Source organism: Globicephala melas, chromosome 8, assembly GCF_963455315.2.
Source record: "Globicephala melas chromosome 8, mGloMel1.2, whole genome shotgun sequence".
NCBI classification, from domain to species: domain Eukaryota; kingdom Metazoa; phylum Chordata; class Mammalia; order Artiodactyla; family Delphinidae; genus Globicephala; species Globicephala melas.
Window position 1 is genome coordinate 78,568,560 of NC_083321.1, and position 22,098 is coordinate 78,590,657.

At 33.2% G+C, this 22,098-nt stretch overlaps 1 protein-coding gene across 1 annotated transcript in view; it reads left to right on the forward strand.

Annotated features, from left to right (window-relative positions):
* The window catches only part of DYNC2H1 (dynein cytoplasmic 2 heavy chain 1), a 370,694-nt gene that overhangs the window by 41,542 nt on the left and 307,054 nt on the right, over positions 1–22,098 (forward strand). Inside the window, exons 19-30 of the mRNA XM_030835708.2 lie at positions 2,680–2,795; positions 5,753–5,880; positions 11,219–11,368; positions 12,157–12,362; positions 13,353–13,508; positions 13,598–13,712; positions 14,260–14,430; positions 15,409–15,791; positions 17,502–17,634; positions 17,733–17,850; positions 19,440–19,552; positions 21,313–21,432. Of these exons, the coding sequence (XP_030691568.2) occupies positions 2,680–2,795; positions 5,753–5,880; positions 11,219–11,368; positions 12,157–12,362; positions 13,353–13,508; positions 13,598–13,712; positions 14,260–14,430; positions 15,409–15,791; positions 17,502–17,634; positions 17,733–17,850; positions 19,440–19,552; positions 21,313–21,432 (1,909 nt within the window). The remainder of the gene's footprint in view (positions 1–2,679; positions 2,796–5,752; positions 5,881–11,218; positions 11,369–12,156; positions 12,363–13,352; positions 13,509–13,597; positions 13,713–14,259; positions 14,431–15,408; positions 15,792–17,501; positions 17,635–17,732; positions 17,851–19,439; positions 19,553–21,312; positions 21,433–22,098) is intronic.

The following is a 22,098-nucleotide window of genomic DNA, read 5'->3' on the forward strand; positions in this document are numbered from 1 at the left end:
GGAGATTTACAGGATGATATCCCATCCATTTGTGGCAAAATCAGGGAAAGCTTCATTAAGATAGAAATAGTTGAACTAGGATTTTGATGGGTAGAAATGAGAATTGGAGGTTAAAGCAGAGTCTCTCAGCAGAGGGATTTATATACTGAAAACCAAAGTTGGTTAATTGAGAATTTGATTAGGGTTAATGTTTTATTAGGGACTAGAGGAGATATTTCTGGAAAGGAGTAGATAAAGTACAGATTTGGGAGAGTCTTACATTCTAAAACAGGGAATTTGGATGTTATTCGTGTTAGAATGATTAGTTGTTGAAGGTTTCTAAACAGAAGCGTGTTAGTACCAAAGCTATACATTAGGAATGTTAATCTGGAAATAGAGTTGTATGGTGGAATCAAGAGATCCTGGAGGAAGAGAGGTTCGTCTGTCTTCATCCAGAAACCCAGTAATAATTAATTGAATCAAGTTGTTGGTATTCAAAATGTGGAGGAGGAAATATTATGAGGTATTAAGGGGTCTTACTTTTGAAGGAAGATGAGGGATGAGGAATAGAGAAGAGACAAATGGCTTGAAGGTTTGAACTTGGATGACTAGGATAATGATAGTGCCATTAATGTTACTTTGAAGTAAGGAAAAGTCAGTGTTTTTGTAATGTTTGAACATGAGATTTCTCTGTTGGATACTCTATTTGAGCCCATTTTTGTTTGACTTTATGCTGTTACCTGACTACCCAAGACCTCTACTGCTGCTACTGCTATTTGTTTGTCCTTTTCTATAGACGGGGTTTCTATTTATACTTCCCTGCCAAAGCTAAACAAAACAAAAAGAATGCCTGTCCTACATGCCATATTTCATTTTTCTGTTTCTTGCTTATAAGTTAACATGTATTCATCTAAGCTAATACACACATATATATATACACACAGATAATTATTTTATGGGTACTTTTGGGAAATACGCTGTAAGATTAGAAAATCCATATCCTGAGGATGTATTTCAGATACTGCAGTAAGGATATACTTTTTGGGTAGGCCATCTATGTCCATCCCATTCTGTCTATGGCTGAATGGAGCCTCAATTGCACATTAACAATATTTTCAATTGAAAGGTGAACATTAGTCTTGTCCACAAGATTCAGTGTGTACAACTCTGCTGTAATCATATCACTTTATGTATTAATTCATTAGTAAAATATGGTATAATGTTTTTAGGTTTACCAAAATCATCTATTTTCATATATCAAATGTTAGAAATTTAGACATTTTGTGTCAGGATTTCAAAAATCAAATAACTTCATGTATAAGACAAATTGACTCTTAGGTTTTGGTGGTTAAGAACTGGAGTTTAAACCTCTCCAGTTAGTGGGTGATTGAGAATAAATAAAACTTTAAGAGAAAATTGTATTTTTATAATGAAACTTTAACGCTTATAACTTGCTTTCTAAGAATATCACCTGGTTCTATGTTTTAAAAAGAGTCTTTCTAAATAATTTTTTAGACCAAAATTTCCAGACTTTTTTTACTTTATATAATTTAAGATAAATATGAGGTTTACTCAGATGAATGATTCTGGTTCAACTTCTGTTTGTTTAGAACATTATAATTTGCATTCAGAGTACCATGCAAAGAATTAATGTTCTTAAAAATATATGCCTTTTTTCTGATTGTTAAAATAGTACATTTGTTTTATAAATTTTTTAAAATATAAAAAGGCATAATGACAATTGCTGTTAATATTTGATGTTTTGGACATATTAGTACATCTGCTTACAAAATTTGGATCATACTGTATCCTGCTATTTATTTAACACTAATCATTAGTATTTCACCATGTCATTATCTGGTCCTCAAAAATATGACTTTAAATTGTATAGATATATAATAATTTATTTAGCCACTCTGGTATTTAGTTTACTTCTATTTTTTCACTATTATAATTAATACTTTGAAGAAGATACCTGTATGTAAATCTTGGAGTCTGCCCTGAAAATCTCCTTAGGATAAGTTCTAAAAGTGAAGTTACTAAGATAAAAGAATATACCTATTTTAAAATTTGATATAGGTAAATTGCCCTTGCAAAAGTTGTATTGTTTTATACTCTGACCAACAGTTCTGAGAGTTCTCTATTTGCCCACATGATTGAAGATATGAATTAACAATTCATTGCATTCTTGTGAATTAGATAGGTAGAAAATGGTATGTTTTATTGCTTTAGTGTCTTTATAATCTATATTCACTTTCTATGTTTGTTTTATTTTCCCTATCATTATTGCTTGTACTTTGACTACAGGATAATAATTTATTTTATAAATCTTTAAATAAGTATGTTACATACTGTGACAAGTAAAGCACGTAAAAATTTAAATACATTCATGTTGATACTTTAGTAAATTCATAATGTGCTGCTTTTTTTTAAACTGATACATTGGATTATTAAAAACTGTAGAATTATAACAAAATCATTGTTTAATGAAAAACTTCATATTAGTATGTGTTAGTATTAGTATGTGTTAGTATTAGTATGTGTTCATTTTTGCTAAATGAAATCTAAATGTGCTTAAAGATCACAATAATATGTTTGGATGATATTGTAAAATGTATTACACAAACTCATATTATAATGAGACTCTTTTCTTGCGATTAGTCTTTTTCATGTCAGAATATGTCCTTTGGCATTTTTCAGTACTGTCAAGGTAGATTGTTTAAATATTAATTGTAACCCTGTGAAGACTGTGATTGATGATCTCATCCAGAAGTTATTTGACGTGCTTGTTCTTTCTTTGAAGAAGTCCATTCAGGGTAAAGACACTTTTACATTTTTATAGTTATGAAATATGAATCTCAATGATGATTAAAATAAAAGATAATCTAGAAAGTAATATGAAATAAAATATGCTTAAAGTAGTTTTAATAAAGTAGGAAACTCCATATTCAACTCCTGAGAGGTCTAAAAATTGAAGGCATTTTTTATTATTTGCAGTGTGAGCTAGTATCAGTTTGTTTCATATGCTACTGAGAAAGGAGGTAATTCTGGTATAATGTATTTATCCTTATCTCTTCAAATGACTACAGGCATAACTTGGAGATATTGTGGGTTTAGTTCCAGACCACTGCAATAAAGAATATTGTGATAAAGAGAGCCGTGGGAATCTTTTGGTCTCCCAGTGCATATAAAAGTTATGTTTACATATACTGTAGTCTGTTAAGGTTGCAGTAAGCATTATGTCTGAATAAACAATTTACATACCTTAGTTAAAAAATGCTTTATTGCTAAAAAATGCTAACCATCACCTGAGCCTTCAGTGAGTCATAATCTTTTTGCTGGTGGAGGGTCTTGCCTTGACGTTGATGGCTGCTGACTGATCAGGGAGGTGGTTGCTGAAGGGTGGGGTGGCCGTGGCAGTTTCTTAAAATAAGACAACTCTGAAGTGTGCTGCATCGATTGACTCTTCCTTTCTCTGTAGCGTGCAATGCTGTTTGATAGCATTTTACCCACAGTAACACTTCTTTCAAAATTGGAGTCAGCCTCCTCAAACCCTGCTGCTGCTTCATTAACTAAGTTCATTCAGTATTCTAAATCCTTTGTTATCATTTCAACAATCTTCACCAGGACTGGATTCTCAAAATTACAAGTAACCACTTTCTTTGCTTATCCATAAGAAGCAATGCCTCATTTGTGAAATTTTTATCATGAGATTGCAGGAATTCATTCACATCTTTAAGCTCCACCTCTAATTCTAGTTCTCTTGCTATTTTTATCTTATCTTTAGTTACTTCCTCCACTGAAGTCTTGAATCCCTCAAAGTCATCCATGAGGGTTGGAATCAACTTCTTCCAAACTCCTGTTAACATTTATATTTTGACCTCTTTCCATGAATCACGAATGCTCTTAATTGCATCTGGAATGGTGAATCCCTTCCAGAAGATTTTCAATTTATTTTGCCCAGATGCATCAGATAAATCACTCTCAGTTGCAGCTATAGCCTTATAAAATGTATTTCTTAAATAATAAGACTTGAATGTTGAAATTACTTATTGATCTATGGGCAGCAGAATGGATGTTGTGTTAGCAGGCATGAAAACAACATGTATCTTGTACATCTCCATCAGAGCACTTGGATGACCAGGTGCATTGTCAATGAGCAGTTGTATTTTGAATCTTTTTTTTCTGAGCAGTAGCTCTCAGCAGTGAGCTTAAAATATTCAGTAAACCATATTGTAAACAGATGTGCTGTCATCAATCTTTGTTGTTCCATTTCTGGAGCACAGGCAGAATAGATTCAACATAATTCTTAAAGGTGCTGTGATTTTTTTGAATGGCAGATGAGCAATGGCATCAACTTAAGTTACCAGCTGCATTAGCCTCTAACAAGAGAGTCAGCCTATCTTTTGAATCTTTGAATCCAGGCATTGACTTCTCTCTAGCTGTGAAAGTCCTCGATGGTATCTTCTTCTAATAGAAGGCTTCTTCATCTCCATTGAAAATCTGTTTAGTGGAGCAGCTTTCATTAACTATCTTAGCTAGATCATCTGGATAACTTGCTGCAGTTTGTGTATCAGCACATGCTGCTTCATCTTATACTTTTTATGTTGCGGAGATGGCTTCTTTCTTTAAATCTCATGAACCAACCTCTGTTAGCTTCAAACTTTTCTTCTGCAGCTTCCTCACCTCTCTCAGTCTTTACAGAATTGAAGAGAGTTGGGGCCTTGCTCTGGATTATGCTGTGGCTTAAGGGGCTGTTGTAGCTGGTTTGATCTTCTATTCAGATCACTAAAACTTTCTCCATATAAACAGTAATCCTGTTTCGCTTTCTTACCATTTGTGTTCACTGGAGAACAGCATATTAATTTCCCTTAAGAACTTTTCCTTGGCTAACTGTTTGGTGCAAGAGGCCTAGTTTTTGGCCTATCTCATCATTAGACATGCCTTCCTCACTAAGCTTAATCATTTCTAGCTTTTGGTTTAAAGTGAGAGATGTGTCACTCTTTCTTTCACTTGAATACTCAGGGGCCATTGTAGCCTTATTAATTGGCCCAATTTCAATATTTTTGTGTCTGAGGGAATAGAGAGGTGAAACAGCCAAAATATATACAACATTTGTCAGTTAAGTTCACTGTTTTACGTGGGTGTGGTTCATGGTGCCCCAAAACAATTACAACAGTAACATCAAAGATCACTGATCACAGATCACCATAACAAATGTAATTAATAATGGAAAAGTTTGAAATATTGGGGGAATTACCAAGACGTGACACAGAGACATGAAGCAAGTAAATGCTGTTGGAAAAATGCCACTGATAAACTTGCTCCATGCAGAGTTGCCACAAACCTTCAATATGTAAAAAATGCAAAATCTGCAAAGCACAATAAAGTGAAGCACAATAAAATGAGGTATGCCTGTACTATTTTCCAAAATATCAGTGTTTCCTTTTTCCTTTAAGCTGTGGTGTTTTAGCATATTATTTAAAAGACTGAAAAAGTTACCAATTTTGAGTAAAATTTACTGAGTGAGTACATTTTAAATTTCTTCTCAAAAATTTTAAGTGTCATGTAAAACAATTACAGTTTCATGAGAAGAAATTTCTTTGCTTATTCTACATTTTGAATTTTGCTTTATGAAAGCAAATGACTACTTAGGATTTAATGTATTTCATATAGTGATTACTTCTAACATTCCTTGATTTAGAAATTATGTAATTAAATATTTTTCGTGATAATAATAATTTTTCTTATATTTCAATGTTACCTATTTCAGCTCATTTACATGAAATTGATACATTCGTTACTGAAGCTATGGCAGTCTTAACAATTATGCCGCAATCTGTGGAAGAGATAGGTAATGCAAATTTACAATATAGTAAGCTACAAGAACGGAAGCCAGAGGTGAGAATCACAAAGCAATTTATTTATTCTTTTACTGTACTGGGGATGATTAAATTAGGTAATTTTATATGACTATTTAGAAATATCATATAATTGCATTATAAGGAAGTCTATAAAATCTAGTCCAATTGATCAGTTCATGACTGGACTCTTGATGTTATGTTGTTGTAATGAAACAGTAACAATAATGCTTATTATTATTTTCAGAAGTATTTGTGGTCTCTTTTATGATGTGGCTTATTAGAATAAAACTAAACATAAATAATTCATGCTGTTACTTCCAGGGTTGTACTTTTAAGATGCTGAAGTATGAAGTTAGAGCAGAATTAGCAGCACACACACACACACACACACACACACACACACTCACATATGATGGAGGAGCTCATAATTAGAGACAAAGATAAAAAAAAGTGAAGGATTCATAAAAACAGTATCTAGAAGGCTAGAGCCTAGAATAAGCAAGTCAAAATTTTATAGAACATATTATAGATGATCTTAGTTATGTTTAGAAGAAGGAGGAGAAATAATTCAAAATAGAATACAAAGTTTTTTATGCTCCTATTATGTGATAGGCTTAAAATTATTAGATAGATTAGAGGTAAATGAAATAATACACCTTCATGGTGGAAGGAATTATAAACTTTTATATGGAAAGCTTAAAGGTATAAAGAGGATTTAAAGGCAAATAAAATAATGTACTTGTCTAGTAGAAGGAAATAACTAAAGAAGGAATAGCATTATGAGCTGTGGCAGTTAGCTTGATTTAGCAGAGGCGTTCATTCATTTATTTATTTGACAGATACTTATAGATCACCTGATATATTCTAGGCATTGTGCTAGGAGTTGTGGTTACAGCTATGAACATGCTCTATTCTCATGAAATTTGCATTCGTGTGTGTGTGTGTTTGTGTGTGTGTGTGTCAGAGAGAGAGAGAGGGAGAGACAGAGACAGGACAGAGAAAAGAGAGGAGCAAGAGGAGCTAGAGCAGTGCATGATAATCTGGGGGATGTTTCTTAGAGTGGGCAGTTGTGGATACCTTATCAGATAGATGACATCTATCTGCACTGAGACCTGAAAAACTTAAGGAGGCAACCATTCCGCGATTTAGGGGGCAGATAGAACAACAAATACAAAGATCTTAAGGTAGAGAAGGAGTTTGGTATGCTTAAGGAAGATAGGTGAAAATATTGTCAAGAAACTTAGTTATCAAGAAAGCCATATTATTCAAGGAAAAAATGATTTGAGGTGAAATTGGAGAGGTAGGCAAGGGCCAGATTATGAAGGTACTTTTAAACAATCATAAGGATTTGGGGTTTTTTTTCTAAAAGTAATAGAAAGTCCTTACAGGGATTTAAGCAGGGAAGGGATACAGTCTGGTTTACATTTTGAAGTGATTACTCTGGCTGCTCTGTAAAGAATGGATTGGAGGGAGACAATAGTAGCAGAGAGTCCAGTTAGTAGGATATTGCAACTGGTATACAAGAGGTGATGGAAGCTTGTACCATGGAGTAGCAGAGGAGATGGAAAGAACCGGAGAAATTGATGATGCACTTTAGAGTTAGCACCAAGGTCTTCTGATGTATTAGAAGTAGACGGAGCTTAGAGAAAAAGCAATAAACATGTCTCCTAGGTTTTTGGCTTGAGCAGCTGGAAAGCTAATGGTACCATTTACTGAGATGAGGATGACTAGAGAGGGGAGTTGTTTGGAGATTGGAAGTGGTGGGGATTGAGATGTCAGGTAGAATAAGGAATAAGGAAGTTAGAGTAAAGTTGAAGACTAGAGATATAAATTTGGAAATCATCTTAATATTCATGATGTTTAAAGCCATAGGATTGAACTAGATCATCTGGTTGATAACAAACTGTAGAGGTTATAGGATCAGCTTTGAGCTTTCCGAAATTTAGACTTCAAGCATAGATGGAGGCAGCTAAGGAGATTGATAATGAAGTGGGATGAAAGTGTGTCATCACAAAAACTATGAGAAATAGATGTATGTTGGGAACAACATGTGAGGCAGGAAGTGGCAGAGACAGTATAAATAGCTAGGCAGAATCTAGGTCATGTGAGTCACATTAAGGATCCTAGGTTTGATTTTGTGGGCACTGAGGAGTCGTTGCTGGGTTTTAAGCAGTAAGATGTTACAGAATTGTGTTTTGGTATGTCTCTCTGTTGGCGTGTGGATTTGAAGAAGTAGGAATGCATGCAGGTGGACTTGAAAACTGTTTTAATGTCTTCACAGGCTAAGTTCTGTTCACATACAGGAAATTAGAATCCTGCTCTATTTTTTCTCTCACTGATTTTCCTAGTACAACATGGATTCTTGGTCCATTGTTTTTCTGTTTCTCAGGTGAAACTGATCCTGCCCAGAAATTGCAAGCTGGTCATTGAGATATGTTTTAAGTTTTTTTTTTTTTTGCCTATTATATATGCACAGTGATTTTAAAATACTTTCAGTGGATTTTATTGCTTTGTTGAGTAGTAAAAGCACAGGTATAAATTATAGGACACTGTTCTTTTATGGTGCTTTAAAAGGCCTAGAAGCAATTTGAGTAGTTTAGCACTTACTGACCTACACCTAGACTGTTTAACAGACTGCTCATTATACACAGCTCAGGGCATTTCAGGTAGAAGCTGAATACAGGAGCTTGGTTCTGATTCTTCAGTTTTCCCTTTCTTAAGTACCTTTTTTTTCATGACTTACCCTTCTCTGTTAAGTAGGATAATTTAGTTAATCTATGCTTTTAGATAGTCACTAATTTTAGAAGCCTCTTTAGCATTTTCTTATGAATGGAACTTTTATAATAAGAACTTCACTTTGAACAGCTATAGTATTGTCTTCCTATATTCATGATTTAATTAAGTTTCATATTACCACTTTTATTATCCTTTTTAACTTTTGATGTTTAAGTGTCTTAGTTGAGTTTGCATATAATAATAAACGTTAGAAACTTTATATCCAGGATATAACAAATTATGTACAGTCCCTTCCATCAGGAAACTTGCACAAGCCTCTTAGATAGCCTCATACACCAGAGAGCAGAGAGCAGAAGCAAGAAGAACTACAATCCTGCAGCCTGTGGAACAAAAAACACATTCACAGAGAGATAGGCAAGATGAAAAGTCAGAGGGCTATGTACCAGATGAAGGAACAAGATAAAACCCCAGAAAAACAACTAAATGAAGTAGAGATAGGAAACCTTCCAGAAAAAGAATTCAGAATAATGATAGTGAAGATGATCCAGGACCTTGGAAAAAAAATGGAGGCAGAGGTCAAGAAGATGCAAGAAATGTTTAACAAAGACCTAGAAGAATTAGAGAACAAACAAACAGAGATGAACAATACAATAACCAAAGTGAAAACTACCCTAGAAGGAATCAATAGCAGAATAACTGAGGCATAAGGATGGATAAGTGACCTGGAAGGCAGAATGGTGGAATTCATTGCCGCAGAACAGAATAAAGAAAAAAGAATGAAAAGAAATGAAGACAGCCTAAGAGACCTCTGGGACAATATTAAATGCAACAACATTCGCATTATACGGGTCCCAGAAGGAGAAGAGAGAGAGAAAGGAGCCAAGAAAATATTTGAAGAGATTATAGTCAAAAAATTCCCTAACATGGGAAAGGAAATAGCCACCCAAGTCCAGGAAGCACAGAGAATCCCATACAGGATAAACCCAAGGAGAAACACGCCAAGGCACACAGTAATCAAATTGGCAAAAATTAAAGACAAAGAAAAATTATTGAAAGCAGCAAGGGAAAAATGACAAATAACATACAAGGGAACTCCCATAAGGTTAATAGCTGATTTCTCAGCAGAAACTCTACAAGCCAGAAGGGAGTGGCATGATAAAGTGATGAAAGGGAAGAACCTACAACCAAGATTCCTCTACCCGGCAAGGATCTCATTCAGATTCGATGGAGAAATCAAAAGCTTTACAGACAAGCAAAAGCTAAGAGAATTCAGCACCACCAGACCAGCTCTACAACAAGTGCTAAAGGAAATTCTCTAAGTGGGAAACACAAGAGAAGAAAAGGACCTACAAGAACAAACCCAAAACAATTAAGAAAATAGTCATAGGAAGATACATGTCAATAATTACCTTAAACGTGAATGGATTAGATGCTCCAACCAAAAGACACAGGCTTGCTGAATGGATACAAAAACAAGACCCATATATATGCTGTCTACAAGAGATCCACTTCAGACTTACGGACACATACAGACTAAAAGTGAGGGGATGGAAAAAGATACTCCATGCAAATGGTAATCAAAAGAAAGCTGGAGTAGCAATACTCATATCAGATAAAACAGACTTTAAACTAAAGAATGTTACAAGAGACAAGGAAGGACACTACATAATGATCAAGGGATCAATCCAAGAAGAAGATATAACAATTATAAATATATATGCACCCAACATAGGAGCACCTCAATACATAAGGCAACTGCTAACAGCTATAAAAGAGGAAATCGACAGTAATACAATAATAGTGGGGGACTTTAACACCTCGCTTACACCAATGGACAGATCATCCAAGTGAAAATAAATAAGGAAACAGAAGCTTTAAATGACACAGTAGACCAGAGAGATTTAATCGATACTTACAGGACATTCCATCCTAAAACAGCAGATTACAATTTCTTCTCAAGTGCGCACGGACATTCTCCAGGATAGATCACATCTTGGGTCACAAATCAAGCCTCAGTTAATTTAAGAAAATTGAAATCATATCAAGCATCTTTTCTGACCACAACGCTATGAGATTAGAAATGAATTACAGGGAAAGAAACGTAAAAAACACAAACACATGGAGACTAGACAATATGTTACTAAATAACCAAAAGAAAAACAAAAACAAAACAAAACAAATTGGGCTTCCCTGGTCGCGCAATGGTTGAGAATCTGCCTGCTAATGCAGGGGACACGGGTTCGAGCCCTGGTCTTTGAGGATCCCACATGCCACAGAGCAACTAGGCCCGTGAGCCACAACTACTGAGCCTGCGTGTCTGGAGCCTGTGCTCCACAACAAGAGAGGCTGCGATAGTGAGAGGCCTGCGCAGCGTGATGAAGAGTGGCCCCCGCTTGCCACAACTAGAGAAAGCCCTGGCACAGAAACGAAGACCCAACACAGCAAAAATAAATAAATAAGTTAATAAACTCCTACCCCCAACATCTTCTTAAAAAAAAAAACAGAAAAAAACAAAACAAATTATGTAAAAGCAAAAATCTTGATTTAAAAAGCAAATCATGAAACAATTTTAAATAAATGGAATCTTAATAAATTTGATAAAATATGTTGGTTTTCACATGTCATTTTTTAACCTTTAGATTTTGCCCTTATTTCAAGAAGCTGAAGATAAAAACAGACTTTTACGGACTGTGGCAGGTGGAGGTTTAGAAACAATTAGTAATCTGAAAGCTAAGTGGGATAAATTTGAGTTGATGATGGAAAGTCACCAACTTATGATTAAAGATCAGGTAAGAACATTTTGGTCATTTTGTTAAAATGGAAACAGTTTTTTTTTCTCATTTAAGATTTCTTGCTTATCTTTATTCCGTTATAGCTCAGGTTTGTAAGAATTTATAAGCTCAGGTTTTCTGTGACATCTTATGGAAAAACCTGAAGGAACTTTTTGGCCAACCCAATATATTGCTGATGAAATTGACCTCCCTCAGTACTTCCATACAGTAAAACACTTTGTATAAATGATGTTCATGTCATATAGTTTATCTTTGTTTCCTACCGTACCAGGAATGTATGTGACATTATTTTCCGTCTTTCTTATGAATAAATTTATTTACCTACTGTGTATGGTATCTTTTAAGGGTATAATCTGGAAGTTGTACACATCTATTGCACTCATATCCTATTGACCAGCACTTAGTCTTATGGCTGTTAGCTGCATGGGAGACTGGGAAATGCCCTCCTTTATTAAACAGCTGTATAATCAGGTAGAACAACTGGAGGTCATTGATCAAATTTTTTTTATCACATTGATTTTGTTGATAGTTATGATGGATGCTGTTAATCACATGAATGATTTTGTAATGATGATGTTTGCAGTATATCTCTTGTTTTTGTAAATTTATGGTCTAATTTATTTTTGAGTTATTTTAGTGTACTTGAAATCAGTAGTAAAGAATAATCTTTGAAAAGCTGATACTGATATTTTTTGACCTTTAAATTGAAATGTTGGAAATAAAAATGTGAATATAAAGTAAGATTTTACTTTGAATTAAATTATGTAAACTCTATTGCCTTATAGATTGAAGTGATGAAAGGAAATGTGAAATCACGTCTTCAGATCTATTATCAAGAACTGGAAAAATTTAAAGCTCGTTGGGACCAACTAAAGCCTGGTGATGATGTTATTGAAACTGGCCAGCAAAATACTCTTGATAAAAGTGCCAAGTCAATAAAAGAGAAAAAAATTGAGTTTGATGATCTTGAAGTCATAAGAAAAAAGCTTGTGTATGTTTATTCTTTAAAACTGGTAGTACACATTTTGGAAAAGAGAGTTTTGTATTTATATATTAAGCTAGTAATGTTCTTATATTTATTATCTTAATGTCTTTCCTTATAAACTTCAGCAGTTTTAAAAATACCAGTATTAAGTGCTCATGCTACTGCTTTCTTAGGAGTTGTTGAATTATATTAGGATTTTAAGAGAAAAGCAGATTTCTGGTTAGGCCTAGGAATAGAAATAATAGAAGTTATAATAGCGAATTAAATAATAATAATAATAGAAAATTAAATTTACTTAAAAGTTAAATTAGGGAGTTGGAATATTGCTTTATGTGATCTCATTGTACTTAAAAATGGAATATATAAAATTAATGGACAATTACTTTTAGAGCTTCTGGAAAAAAAATGAACCTAGCAAAATGATGAGACTTCAAAGAAAAATATTTGTTGTTTTATGTTATAATAATACAAATATTAAGTTTAATAATTGTTTTAGGTTTGGTCCATTTAGGTAAATGCATCCATAAATTAATTGGCTTCATAGGTGAGTGGAGGTTTTAGTACCACGTTTATTAAGTGACATTACATTAATTAGATGAAGAATATCTTATGTTCTAGAAGCTAATTCTTTCAACCTAGAAGAATATTAATGGATATTCTTTAATCTGTTCTCAGATTAATCCATAAATTTGTGCAATTCTGAATATTTATATATATGACATATATACATAAAATATATTTATATATATTACCAATTTTACTTTGACTCTTTTGGAAAAAATGCATATTAATGAATTTGGAAGAGCTCGTTCCTAAGTAGTTAAGTAAAATTCTTATGTAAAGTAGACATAGCCTCCCACTGTCTACCTCTGCTGTCAGATACATGCACACAAACACACACAGGGAATGCAGTTAAATATTAATTAGTTAAACTTATTGATATTTAACAGTTTTTCTTTTTAAAAAATTAATGATATTTGCTACTTGTTTCTATAGTGATGATTGCCATCATTTTGGCCTAGAAGAGCCCAACTTCTCCTTGGCATATAGCATCTCTAAGGACATTGAGAGCTGTGCACAAATTTGGGCCCTTTATGAAGAGTTTCAGCAAGGATTTCAAGAAATGGCCAATGAAGATTGGATTACTTTTAGGTTTGATTCATAAATAGTATTGAGATTCTGATAGTTTTGTGGTATTTTTTGGGATGTAAAATTTAAGGTATGTTTCTGGTATTTTACAGGACTAAGACATATCTGTTTGAGGAATTTTTGATGAATTGGCATGACAGATTAAGAAAGGTTGAAGAACATTCAGTAATGACGGTGAAATTACAATCAGAGGTTGACAAATATAAAGTAAGATAGTTTTACTTATCTTACTATTTAAAAATGGTGTTTGGAGCTTTCATGTATCATTTTATTATGTAGTGACTGAACTGTAATTTTAGTTTATATATTTTTAATGATTCCATTACATGAAAAAAATAGAAAGTATAGAGTAAACCATAGAAGTTACTGATATTTCTGCTTCAGTTTGAAAGAAGTTATAACTAAGAAATTTATGGTTAAAGTTATATAGTGGAGTATTTATAACTTAGCAATTAGGATATGGGTCATTTAGCATATTTAGGATGTAGGTCATTTCCTAAATTTATAAAAATAGAAATATTTTAGGTCATATTTTAAAATATATCAAGCTACCAAGGGAAATTTGCATGTATCCACAGCAATGTTTAATAAAAAGTTTTATACAATTCTTTTTAAGAATTTGATTTTAAGATTGTTAAATAAGATAATACAGTAATTAAAAATCTTATAGATAATTATAATAAAATCAAATAATAATTTACATTTTGCTTGTATATATACATACATAAGTCTTCTTGTCTTCTTTTTTTAACAGATCGCAGTCCCTATCTTGAAATATGTGAGAGGGGAGCATCTTTCTCCAGATCACTGGCTTGACCTTTTTCGTCTACTTGGCCTTCCTCGGGGGACTAGTCTAGATAAATTACTGTTTGGTGATCTGCTTAGAGTAGCTGATACAATTGTTGCCAAAGCTTCAGACCTTAAAGTAAGAATCACTTTTATAAATATCTCATAGATCTGACCTTTGTTGACATATTGCTTTATTTTTTATTTAAATAAAGCAGCAAGTTAAATTTCTTTCTTCCCTTAAAATAGTGACAGTGTTCCATTTTTCCATTATTCTTTCATTAGTAATACATCTGAATCTATCGATGGGGTTATAGAAACAATATAAACCCCTTCTTTGAGAGAAAAAATCTGAAATAAAATATGTCTTACTTTAAGAAGGAAGTCAGCTTTAATCAAAAAGCAAACAAGTACAAAGCATTTTATAAAATACATTTAAAATCATAGGGTATATTATAAATAGAAGCTAAGGGGTACAAAAATACAGAGAACTAAACAAGGAACCAATTTGCTAATCAGTTTTAGCATAGGTCTCAGGTGAAAGTAAAACTTGTACAATTATATCATAAGTAGCAGACTTTCTATTTTGTGTTCTGCCCATTTAATGTAAAAAAATAAAAGGACTTTTGATGTCAAATTGTTTTATTTTCTAATATATTATCTAATATGTATACTTTCATCTTTGCTGATAATCCTGGAGCATATGTAGATAATCATAAGGTTATAAAGCATGACTGCTGTAGGAGGTAATTCTAGATGGTTGCTAATCATTTTAGATGTATTGGAACTTACAGTTAAATTACAATAAAATGGCTGAGTTCTGCAAAATTTTAAATATTTTTGTGGTTTGCAGTGGATGCTTAAATTTTGGGGGTTTTTTTAGAAGTAAAAAGCATAAAGCAGAACTCTGTATATATTTGACCATGTGAACTAGATATCTGATATCCCTTAATACATTTGCCAGTAATTCTCTTGGATTTATGAAAATAATCCACTTAAAATTTTTTTTTTCTTTATGGTGCAAAGTCAAATAAAAATATATCTTCTTATAAAATAGATATAACTTATTTATATGATAATGTTGAAGTAATAAATATGAATATTTTGTGTTAAATAGGATTTAAATAGTCGTGCACAAGGTGAAGTTACAATCAGAGAAGCTTTACGAGAACTTGATCTTTGGGGAGTTGGAGCAGTATTTACATTGGTTGATTATGAAGACAGCCAAAGTCGAACTATCAAGCTGATTAAAGACTGGAAGGATGTAGTAAATCAAGTTGGAGATAATAGGTGCCTTCTTCAGTCCTTAAAGGATTCTCCTTATTATAAAGGATTTGAAGATAAAGTGTCAATTTGGGAAAGAAAACTTGCAGAGTTAGATGAGTACCTACAGAATTTAAACCACATTCAGAGAAAGTGGGTATATTTGGAACCCATTTTTGGCCGTGGAGCATTGCCAAAAGAACAGATGCGCTTCAACAGACTTGATGAAGATTTTAGGTCAGTACAACTACATAAGACAAAGACACATATGATGGTTTTTATTCATATGGTGAGGTACTTAATACAAGCTAATTACTTTTACATTATTAGCGTCATCTGTGTCTTCAACTTTTTTCCTACTGGATCCTTCTGAGAAATGAGTTTCTCTCATTCAGTTATATACTTGAATAATTTTGATCTGGTTTCTATCTTTACCACTCTACCTATATTAATAATATTTCTATAGTATAATAGTAATAATAATATTACTAATATATACCTAGTATTTCTTAAAGTTACCAATTACTTTCCCATTGTAAATCTGATGGGCATTTTTTATTTTTCATTTTACTTTATCTCTGACTAGTATCTAATAGAGTTGAAAATTTCTTCTTTCTTAGAAAGTCTGTTCTTTTGGCTTCTGTGATCCTGTCCTTTTTGGTTTTCTGCCCATTTCTCTGGTTCCACTCCTGATTCCTAGTCCTCAGCCCTTTCTAAACATTTAGATGTAGACATTCTCCACCTTTCAGCTTTAGGTTTTCTCACTCCATGTTCTCTCCTTAATGATCTTAACCACTCTCAGAATCAATTCTCATCTATTTGCTGAGGTCTCCTCAACTTATTTATTGAGCTCATATTTCTTTTCTGAGCTCCAAATGTATTAAATATCCTCAACATGTCAAAACTAAATTCATGAATTTACCCCCAGTCCCTTTCCTACAGTCCCTTTTCTTTTCTCTCTGGTTTCTTCCCGATAAATGGTACCACCTAACTGCTCAAGGCAGAAGCATAATGGATATCTTTGACCTCTTCCTCCATTTCCAAATCCATTTGTTACCAAATTTTGTTGATTCTAACCTACTAATCGATTTTATTATATCTTTTATATCTCTACTTCTTTGATGTTATTCTGAAGTATTTTTGTTGTCACTCACTTGTACTACTGGCTAATCTTTTGACTAATTCTTATTCTTGTCTTCTCCAGTAAGTTTTTCACACAACAGCCAGAGTAATCTTTTAAAAATGAAGTCCACATTACTTCTTTCCTTTATTCCATTAAGTAAAACTTTAAAATGACTTTCTATTGCTCTGAGGATAAAGCAGATCTAAGGATCTGCTCCTTGTCCATTTCTCTAGCTTTTTCTTGTGCTGCGCTCTCTCTCTCTCTCTCTTTTTTTTTTTTTTTTTTTACTTTAGTGACTCTAGCCTTTAGTTTCTCTAACATACCACGCTCTTTCTCAGGGTCTTTGCCAGAAACTGTTTCCCTCCTATTCTTTGCCTTTTTCTTTTTCATTATCATTCAAATCTCAGCTTAAATTACTTCCTCAAATAAGTCATAGGTTAGGGATTTCCACATTAGCCTTTTACTAATTCTTTCTTAGTACAAAACAGTCCTTTGTGCTTTTCTTTCTTAGCATTTATCATAATTTTATTTGAATATTTGGAGAAATTATTTAATATCTTTCTCTGTCACTGGGCCATTATCTCTATGAGGTAAGGCTTAATATTTGTTTAGTGAGTGAATGAAATAAGAGAATGTGCAATAATGGAGGTTAAAAATGGTAATGGAGTATTATTTGAGGATTATTTATTAGAAGTATAATAATGTATTGCTGTTATTACTGATGTTACTAGTTTGTTTTAAGCAAGCAAAAAAAAAGTCTCCACATCCTTGTTTCAGCCAAAAACTGTTAAAATAGATGTGAAAATAACTTTTTTCTTCTGCAGATCAATAATGACTGACATCAAGAAAGATAATAGAGTCACAACGTTAACTACTCATGCAGGAATCAGAAATTCTCTACTAACGATACTTGATCAGCTTCAAAGATGTCAGAAATCATTAAATGAATTATTGGAGGCATGTTTTTAAAAACAATCTTATATAATAAATTATAAAGTACTTTAATATCTTAATTATTTGAAAAGAGATTATTCTTTTTTTTTTTTTTTTTTTAGGAAAAACGCTCAGCATTCCCAAGATTTTACTTTATTGGTGATGATGACTTATTAGAAATACTGGGCCAGTCTACTAACTCATCAGTGATTCAGTCTCACCTTAAGAAACTGTTTGCTGGTAAGATTGAACATTTATTCAACAGATATTTATTGAGTTTCAGTTATCTGCCAGGCATTATGTTAGGCTCTTAGGCAGACTGTTGAATAAAATACAGGTCATACACTCAAAGAACTCTAGTTTAGTGGACGAGGCAAGTTAGTAAGTTGACAAATATAATATATGACAATTTCTATGGTCGACATAAGTATGTGGTGTTATAGCTGCATCTGTGAAGACATTTAGCTCAGTTTTGGGTATGTAAAGATGACATCTCATGTGAGATCTGAAGAAAATATAGGTCTTAGCTAGAGGAAAAATGGGGAAACAGAGGGAATAGGATGTGCAGAGGTCTGAAGTGAAGGAGAACATGTCCATTCATTATTGAGTTTAAGGTCTCTTGAGTGATGTCCCAGTGGAGATACTCAGTAGGCAATTATTGTTAGCAGAGATACGTGAGATGGAGATGTAAAATTGGGAGTCATCTGTGTATAGATGATAATTAGGCTATAGGAAGAGGTGAGATTACCTGGTAAAAAGTGTAGAGTAATAGTGCCATATGCTTCGATGTTGTTGAATCATTTTAGTTGGGTAATTGCATTCAGAATTGGTTTGCTACAAACACGATGATTATTATTTTCTTGAAATATTATTTGTTGGAAAAGAGCTGTATTTTTCAAATTAACTTTAAGAAGTAAAAAATTTTCATCATCTTCACTTGCAGTCAGGGATTAGCAAACTGTAGGCCCACAGGCCAAATCTGAGTAGCTCTCTGTTTTTTTTTTTTTTTTCAATAAGGTTTTGTTGGAAGGAATACAGCCATGTCCATTATTGTCTATAGCTGCTTTTGTGCTACAAGCAGAGTTGAGTAATTGACACCGAGACCTTATGACCTGTAAAAACCTAAGATATTTACTCTCTGGTGCTTTACAGAAGTATTTATTAACCACTGTATATCTGAAGCGTTAGAGTGCTTATATCTGTAACTGTGATTTTGCCTGTGGAAGATAGTAGAAAGAGCTCTTGGAATCAGAAAGCTTGCTTTCGAGCTCTACCTCTGCTATTTATTAGTTATTAATTTACCTCTCTGAAATCTAGTTTCTTTCTTTAAATTGTAAATAATAACTTACAGGGTTTTTCTAAAGATCAAAATTAGGTAATGTGTTTTTTTATATACTATAAAGTGAGTGCAAATTTTGGGGAAGGGAAATCTTGTTTGCTCTCCCCCTTCCCTATTATCTTTTTGTCTCATATAATGTAAGTGGAATCATTGGTACGTATTCTTATGCACTCATTTGTGCCTGTTTTTTTTCACTCATCATAATGGTTTCAAGATACCTAAAACTATATTTTATTCCTTTTTATTGCTTAGAATAGTCAATTGTTCAAATATACCACAGTTTCTCTATTCATCTGGTGGGCATTCGGTTGTTTCCAGTTTGGGGTTATGAAAAGCTGTTCTATTTCATTATATAACTGAATTAATATAATTCAAATATATTCTATATTATGAAGTATACTTTATGTATTATGTGGTAATCATATATACTGTCTAATAATTATGTCTTTAATGAAACTTTTGCATATAAATTGTTGCTTTTGTAATGTAGGCATTAACAGTGTGTGCTTTGATGAGGAATCAAAACATATAACTGCAATGAAATCTTTAGAGGGAGAAGTTGTACCTTTTAAAAACAAAGTTCTTCTGTCAAATAACGTAGAGGTAAGTAATTCTTTTTCAAGTGTGAAAGTATAAAGAATTAACGATATGAACTTTGTATCAAAATTAATTCAGTCAATTTGTAGAGTAAGTTGGTTAATTTAGGCCTTTTGGAAACTTATATCTTAAAAACTAATTTATTTTGATAGGTTCAGAATGATTTGATATTAAAGAGAGTATGTATTTTTAGTCTTTGGAAGGCAGCATGTAATTTTGAAAACAACTTTTGCTTTGGAGTCAAGAAGACTTGGATATTAATTGTAGCTCCACAACTTATCAGCTATATAATTTAGAGTCTCAGTTTTCTTAACTGTAAAATGGGAGGCCTACTAGCAAAGACTTTCTGTTGAAAATTAAATGAGATAATTGGCTTTAGGTACACTATAGTGTTTGGAACATAACTGCTCAATAAGTCTTTGTTCTTTTTTTTTTTCTTTAAAATCTGAGTTGTATGAGATGATTTAAATGAACAAGTAAACTTGAAACTAGTGCATTTATAGTACAACTATTGATTAATTGGTTCTGCAGGACTAGAAGTGAACTGTCAAAAGCCTATTACAGTTATACAGCTAAAGCCAACAGCAATAGGATGTAACACATTGAATTGTAATTTTTAAGTTCTAAAGTTATCTTTCAACTGCAAGTCAGGGCCATGCCTTATCATGCATGTATCTGTACAGTTTAGTAAAAAGTCCATTCCTGGTTAGGCCTCAACATTTTATTGGATGTTGAGTATATAAATCAAGTGGTTGAAAGGATAGAAGGTTTGTTAAGTAGCTCCCATATTTGGAGAAGAGATTTGTTGTTTTTGCTGTTGTTTTCCTTTCTTGTGATTTTATTAGGACTGGATGAACAGAGAGAGAAAGAGCTTTTAGCAGCTGGGTGTAGTGCAGCGCTCCGGGAGCTCTTGTGATGATTAGCAGAGTAGGTGTCTGCTGCCGTGCACTGAGAGCTTCTTACTCCTTAGCTGCAGTGGCTTTTGAACTGGGCAAAAGTTTGTGCTATTTTTAATACTGGAAAGTGCTCTAAAGATAAACAGTAAAAAGCTAGAACTTAAAAAAGGTAATGATGAAAAGCTATTTAAGATTGTAGTTTTTGCTCTTATATTTTATTGCAAATGATACAGTTTTTAAAAGTTAAGTAGTGATCCTTAAATATTCATGCTATTTTTATTAATCATCATTATTATTTTAACTTTAGTTTAAACTTTTGTTATTTTATCTATAATCAAATGAGTGAAAAATGTATTGTTTTGACCTTGAAACAGAATTAGTTTTGTTTGAAGAGGGATCTTAACTCCTTAAATAATATGGTTCACCTTAATGAAGCAATCCCTTCCTATGGTTACAGCTTTCTGAATATAAGATCATCAGGATAGTGTGAGCCAGGGGACTTACCTAGTCATTGTGACTCTAATTTATTGGCCCAGCTATCTAGTTTGATTTATCATAATGATGAAATGAATGGGTTAGTTTTTAAATGTTCATGTTTTTTTGGTTTGTATAGATGGTGATAGTGATAACTAACTACAAATTTTTGAGTTTTCACACTTAACATTATCCCAAGAGGTGAAAAAATTGTTTTCTTCATTTAAATCATTTATTAATAAAAAATTATATACCATACAACACATTTTGGGAGTGTGAGAGTCAATAAGAAATTATAACCTTCCTCCTGAAATAAAAGAATAGAGTCATTAGCTTGTGTTTTTGTTTTATGACTTGTGTAATAAGAAATAATATATTTTCTAATTTTATTTTCAGACTTGGTTAAATGATTTAGCCTTGGAAATGAAGCAAACTTTGAAAGAGTTGTTGACGGAATGTGTTACTGCTGGACGAAGTTCTCAAGGTGCAATTGACCCATCCTTTTTCCCTTCACAGGTAAGGGGGCTTATGTCTAGAGTACAGGTAGGCATGGTGTCATTGGAAGATCCCTGACCTAGAGGTCAGGAGGCTTAGACAACTGGGATCTTTGTTTTCTCTTTATCTAACAATTAACATTGACTAATTGCTTAATATCTGAGTCTCAGTCCCTCAGCTGTTAAATGTGAGGGAGGAGCAGCACAATAGTGAAATTCTCTTCTAGCTCCATTAGTTTGCCATAATTCAGATGCTTACAAGCAGAAGGCCTGCTGAGATCTAAGCTACCCAGGCCATTGGGGAGTGGAACTGGGAGGCAGAATTAGTCATGTATTAGTTTCCTGGTTCCAGATGATTAGTCCATCATTGATGGAGAGGCACAGGATCTCTAACATTGTCTCCCACCCTTCCCATGGACTCATCTAGGAGGTTGGAGCTGGTGGGAATTTAGTAGTGTTAGTGTTGGTCTGAAACATGATCACAGTACTTAACTAGAACTTTGGCAGGGAAGAAGAGCGCTAGGTTTCATGGTTGTTATAGAGATTGCTACAGGTCAGTGTTCATAGGAGCTCATTCCTGAAACACTGGATGCTAGGTATGTGTCTTACAAAACTTGTTCTGGGCCTTATTAAAGTGTAGCACTAAGACTTGGGTTAGATATCCTGCCTTGTTCAGGATTAGTTTTAT